Source organism: Salvia hispanica, chromosome 2, assembly GCF_023119035.1.
Source record: "Salvia hispanica cultivar TCC Black 2014 chromosome 2, UniMelb_Shisp_WGS_1.0, whole genome shotgun sequence".
Classification (NCBI taxonomy): Eukaryota; Viridiplantae; Streptophyta; class Magnoliopsida; order Lamiales; family Lamiaceae; genus Salvia; species Salvia hispanica.
This window is the reverse complement of record NC_062966.1, coordinates 39595361-39601360: the sequence shown is the minus strand read 5'-3', so window position 1 is coordinate 39601360 and position 6000 is coordinate 39595361. Positions and strand designations below refer to the sequence as shown.

Here is a 6000-nt window from a genome sequence, read left to right as displayed (position 1 = left end):
CAAAAGTTCAAAAATTAGGAGAATTATCGTGACTTAAATTATTAAAAACTATACAGTAGATCTAGCCGTTCCTAACTAAAGAGAAAATAGTATCTACATTAAAAGTCAGATTTTGACTTTTTCATTTTTATATCAATTGTTATTTTGTGTTCAAATTTTAATTCCACAATTAATTAATCCAAAGCCTATTGATTTCTAAATTATAAGTAATTAGTATTAATTTATTCCATATATTAAATCATCGAAATATGTAAGAATTCAAAATTGAGAAAAAGAACTATTGAAATTTAAAATTCAATGAAACAGATTAGTTTCCAAATAGAATCTTAGTATAAGCAAATAAACAAAGTTGTAGTATATATATAAGTTTTTCATATAATAACCATTTTTCAATTAATTTTCACATATGTGCATTGTGCAATGGAAACACACTAACCCTAAGTGAAGTTTGAAAATAAGTTTGTATAAGTATTTTCTTTTAATAAGGAAGTTTTCTTATTATAGTGTGATAATACTATTGTAAATTCTAAAATCATTGAAGTTCTATAATGTGATCTCTTATTGTTGAAGTAAACTATTTATAATCAAGACTTGGTTGGCGAGTGGCAAAGTGCAAACAGTGATCTAAAACCTAGCAATAATCAATATCATAATCACATTCAATCCAATTTATCAAAATATGGAATTCTCAACCTATTCATAAACACATGCATCCTCACCAATGCAAACATCACCAAAACCCATGGCTTTCCCAATTTTCCCCTCACACGCCCCACCACATCAATGCACGGGGGAAGAAATTTTGACTTTATGAAAGTGTGAGAAAAATTAGTGGAAGGGGGGGGCTTATAAATTTTTATAAAAAAGGAGTGGAAGGGTTTTTAAAAAGTATTCATCAAATATAAGAAAAGGAGATTTGACATTTATTCCGGGCGGACAAAAAGGGAAAAGAAAATATAATAGGACGGATGGAGAAATTTTTTCAAAGGTGCAAAAAAGAAACTCAATAGTTTGTTTGTCCCTTAAAAGTATAACTTTTTTTCTTTTTAGCTAAACATTCACGCCACATGGTATTGTAACCGGCAGAAATGAATTAGGGGAAAAATAAATGTACTTTTAGGTACGTAGATTAAAAACCCAAAAAAAAATATATAATTTTATAATTGATGTGAAAAAGAAATTTTTCCAAAAGAGAAAATGTGATATATTTTATGGAACAAACTAAAAAGAAAAGTTTGACATTTTTATTGAATCTCTGATGGCGATCAATATCCAACCCAACTCACTCATTTTCCTGTGATGGGAATCACTATTCATCTACTATTGTCACCTTAATACCCATCAATTTTGTACATTTTAAATTATGAAGGTTTTATTGCAAAATAAAAGCCTAGTAGTACTTCATTTTAAATAAATGTACCCATCATTTTTGTACATTTTAAATTATGAAGGTTTTATTGCAAAATAAAACCCTAGTACTACATTTTAAATAAATGTACTTTTAGGTACATAGATTAAAAACCCAATTCACTCGTTTTCTTGTCATTAGTCGATACAAAGCTATATGATAATGATAGCACCCAATTTTTCCGATTCGGCGGTTCGATCTATGATTTATCATTCATGGACGTTGATAAGATCCATCCATTTAGCAGCACCTTAGGATGGCATAGCCTTATTTCTAATTTCTAAGGGCGAGGTTCAAACGAGGAAAGGCTTAGGGTGGATACTTAGGCATTAAAAACCCAATTCACTCGTTTTCTTGTCATTATAATAATACTTCCTCCGTCCCATAGTAGATGTCACACTTGGAAGATGGCACGAGATTTTAGGAAATGTTATTTTATGTGTTAAGTGGTGAGAGAAAATATAATTTTATAATTGATGTGAAAAGAAACTTTTTCCAAAAGAGGAAATGTGACATCTTTTGTGGAACAAACTAAAAAGGAAAGTGTGACATTTTTATTAAATCCGTGATAGGGATCAATATACGACCCAGCTCACTCATTTTCCTGTGATGGGAATCAATATTCATCTACTATTGTCACCATAATACCCATCAATTTTGTACATTTTAAAATATGAAGGTTTTATTGCAAAATAAAAGCCTAGTAGTACTTCATTTTAAATAAATGTACTTTTAGGTACGTAGATTAAAAACCCTAAAATACTCCTTCTGTTTCATAGCAGATGTCACATTTGGGAGATGTCACAGGATTTTAAGAGATGTTATTTTTATGTATTAAGTGGTGAGAGAAAATATAATTTTATAATTGATGTGAGAAGAAACTTTCTTCCAAAAGAAGAAATGTGACATCTTTTGTGAAACAAACTAAAAAGGAAAGTGTGACATTTCTATTAAAACTCTATATAGTAGTTCAAAGTATAAGACGCAGTCATGGGATTACCAGGGACGGATCCACCTTAATATAAGGTGGGGCAAATGCCCCTCCTCAACTATTTTTAACATATGCTATTTTTTCCAAATTTGCATTTTTTTTTTGAAATTTTTTATATTTGCCCCTAAATCCTGAAAAGGAAAGTGTGACATTTCTATTGAATCTGTGACGGGGATCAATATCCAACCCAACTCACTATGGGAATCAATATTCATCTACTATTGTCACCATAATACCCGAAGGTTTTATTGTAAAATAAAAGCCTAGTAGTACTTCACTTTAAATATCATAATTACATTAATTAAATTCAATTTATTAAGACATGGAATCACACGCCTATATTAACACATGCATCCACACCAATGCAACCATCACTAAAACATGGCTTCTCTTCAATCTTCCTTCACGGTGCTCGCCACCACCCCCACCACCAATGCACGCCGGAGCCACCGCTTCAACATCTCCTGCAGCAGCATAGACCGCCGCAACATGCTGCTCGGGCTAGGCGGGCTGTACGGCGCCAGCAGCCTCGTCTCGGGCCAGAGAGCCCGCGCCGAGCCGATCCAACCTCCGGACATAAGCAAGTGCGACACCACCGGCACCATCACCGATGGCGAGCAGACGGAGAGCCTCGACGTCAACTGCTGCCCGCCCTACACCGACGTCAAGTCCAATTACGTGCTGCCGTCGTTCCACAAGCTCCGGGTGCGCCCGTCCGCGAACAGGCGCAACCTGAGCCACCACTACATAGCCAAGTACCAGCTGGCGCTCAAGAAGATGAGGGACCTCGACGTCACCGACCCGGACGACCCCCGTGGCTTCACGCAGCAGGCCAACATCCATTGCGCTTACTGCAACGGGCAATACGACCAGCAGGACTACCCTGGCACTGATCTCCAGGTTAGTAGCGAACTCCAGGGGCTTAAGCTTCCTTTAACATCTCCACGAAATACTATTTCATTTCACTTTTATTATATTTGGTAAGTGTAGTCTCATATATTTCACCGACTCATTCCACTTACATTTTATTAAAAATTTAAATTAATATAAAAAAGTAGGTCCCACATTTCACTAACCTTTCTATCCACTTTACTACATAAAAGTAAAACAATTTCTTAAAATCGTGCCGGTCAAATATGAAACATTTAATCACAGACTTAAAATTATTAAAAAAATTGATATTAATATCATTAAATACTTTTATTCGTTCCACGCTTTTCCATTTTAGTCCGTCCCACATAATTTGTCCCACTTCACTTTTTATCATTTTTTGTAGTGAACTCCATATTCCACTAACTTATTCTCTATTCACATTTTATTATAAAACTAATATATAAAGCCTTGACTCACATTCCACTAACTTTTTCAACCCACTTTTCATTACAATTCTTAAACCCCGTGTTCTGGCCAAAGTTGATCCTAAAATATCCGGACGGAATAGTATTTTCGAAAGGATAATCCATCTCATATTAGTAGTAGGAGTGTTACTCAATAAAGTCCCTACCAACATTTATTTTTTTCTATCAAAGGTCCACAACTCCTGGCTCTTCTTCCCGTTCCACCGATGGTACCTCTTCTTCTTCGAGAGGATCCTCGGGAGCCTCGTCGACGACCCCACCTTCGCCATTCCCTACTGGAACTGGGACAACCCCCGGGGCATGTACATGCCCGACATGTTCACCATCCCGGGCACCCCCGCCTACGACGCCAACCGCGACCAGGCCCACCTCCCCAACGCCGTCGTCGACCTCACCTTGAGGAGCACAAGCATCTACCCGCAGCAGCCCATCAGAAACAACCTCACCCTCATGTACAACGAAATGATCGGCCATCCGGCCTCCGCCACCGACTTCATGGGGAAACCCTACCGAGCCGGCGACGCCCTCCCCGACGGCCCGGGAACCTCCGAGGGAGGCTCCCACACCGCGGTCCACGGGTGGGTCGGGGACCCCAGAAACAAGTTCGGCGAGGACATGGGCAACTTCTACTCGGCCGGGCGGGACCCGCTCTTCTACAGCCACCACGCGAACGTCGACCGAATGTGGGCCCTTTGGAAGGACATCCCCGCCCGCTACTCGAAGGACATCACCGAGGACGATTTCTTGAGTTCCGCTTTCATGTTCTATGACGAGAACAAGAGGCTCGTCCGCGTCACTGTGGCCGACTGCCTTGACCACAGGAAAATGGGATACGAGTACGAACCGAGTGAAACTCCGTGGATGAACCAACGGCCGCAGAAGAGGGCGGTTCCGGCCAATATCCGGAAGCTCGCCAAGACAGCGCAGGCTCCGTACGAGGCCTTGTTCCCTCTCACTCTCAACAGCACTGTCAAGGTAATACAGAGATATTTACTCCGATGGCATCTTATAATTTTCTCTATCAATCTAGATTATACTGAGTACTCCCTCCGCTCCATAGTAGCAGAGGCGTTTCTTTTCAGCTCGCGATTTAAGAAAAATTGTGTTACGTGAGTTAAAATGAGTTTAAGTAAAGAAGAATAAAGTAGGAAATGAAAAAGTTACAACGATGAAGAGCGAATACAGTAAAAGAGAGTAAAGTACTCCCTCCATCCCAATTTAAAAGTCCTAATTAGTTATGGCACGTATTTTAAGAAATGTACAGAAAAGTTAGTTGAATAAGTTAGTGGTATATGAGTCTCACTTATATATACTTTTATAATAAAATGTGAATGGAATAAGTTGGTGGAATGTGGAACCTACTTACTTACTATTCAGGGTAAAAGTGAAATAGAACTCTTAAATTGGGATGGAAGAGAATAGCAAATAGGACTCTTAAATTAGGACGAAGGGAGTAATTGAGAAGAAATATGTTGACTTTTACTGGGAATGACTCAACTACTATGGAATATACTAGAATGACAAAATAACTCAACTACTATGAAACGAAGGGAGTAAATGACATTTATTTCCATAAGTTGTTAGTATTCATCCATGAATCATGCTCTCTCTCTTTTCTAATAATTTCTTCGATACATATCACAAGGTTATTGTGGCGAAGCCGAGCAAGGGGAAGGCTGACGATGTCCTCGTGATCGAGGGCATCGTCACCGACAACACCAAGCTCATCAAGTTCGATGTGTTCGTTAACGACGAGTACGAGATGCCCGAGGAGGTTGACCGGGCTGAGTATGCCGGGGCGTTTACGCAGCTGCCGCACAGGGTGAAGGCGAAGGAGAGCACTAGAAGCCTGCGGTTGAACTTGAAGGAGCTCTATGAGAACATTAATATCGCCGATGATGATCGCGTCGTCGTCACGATTGTTCCGACGATCAACGGCGGCGCTGTCACCATTGGCGGTATTAAGATCATCCCCCGCGTTGATTGATTCCCATTTCCCCATGTGTTTTGTGTGGCTGAATAAACGTTTGATTCTGTTCGAATAAAAAATGTTTCTTTGGAAACATTTTGTTTTCTGAAAGTTGATGTGTAATATGTTGGACTTTTCAAATGCATTTCTATTTTCTAATAAAATGATTTCGATTCCTGTATTAGCAATAATTTTTAATTTATTGTATGCAGACAATTATCAATATATTACAAAAAATTCAAATATGAACGAAAATACTTATAACTTACTCCCT

General features: G+C 38.7%; 1 protein-coding gene across 1 annotated transcript; it reads left to right on the top strand.

Annotated features, from left to right (window-relative positions):
• Window positions 1-2780: 2780 nt before the first annotated feature.
• LOC125207045 (polyphenol oxidase I, chloroplastic-like) lies at window positions 2781-5836 on the top strand. The gene is made up of 3 exons (XM_048106253.1): window positions 2781-3299; window positions 3929-4732; window positions 5403-5836. Exons 1-3 carry the CDS (start codon window positions 2781-2783, stop codon window positions 5742-5744), a joined length of 1665 nt encoding a protein of 554 aa, XP_047962210.1. The 3' UTR covers window positions 5745-5836.
• The last annotated feature ends 164 nt before the right edge of the window (window positions 5837-6000 follow it).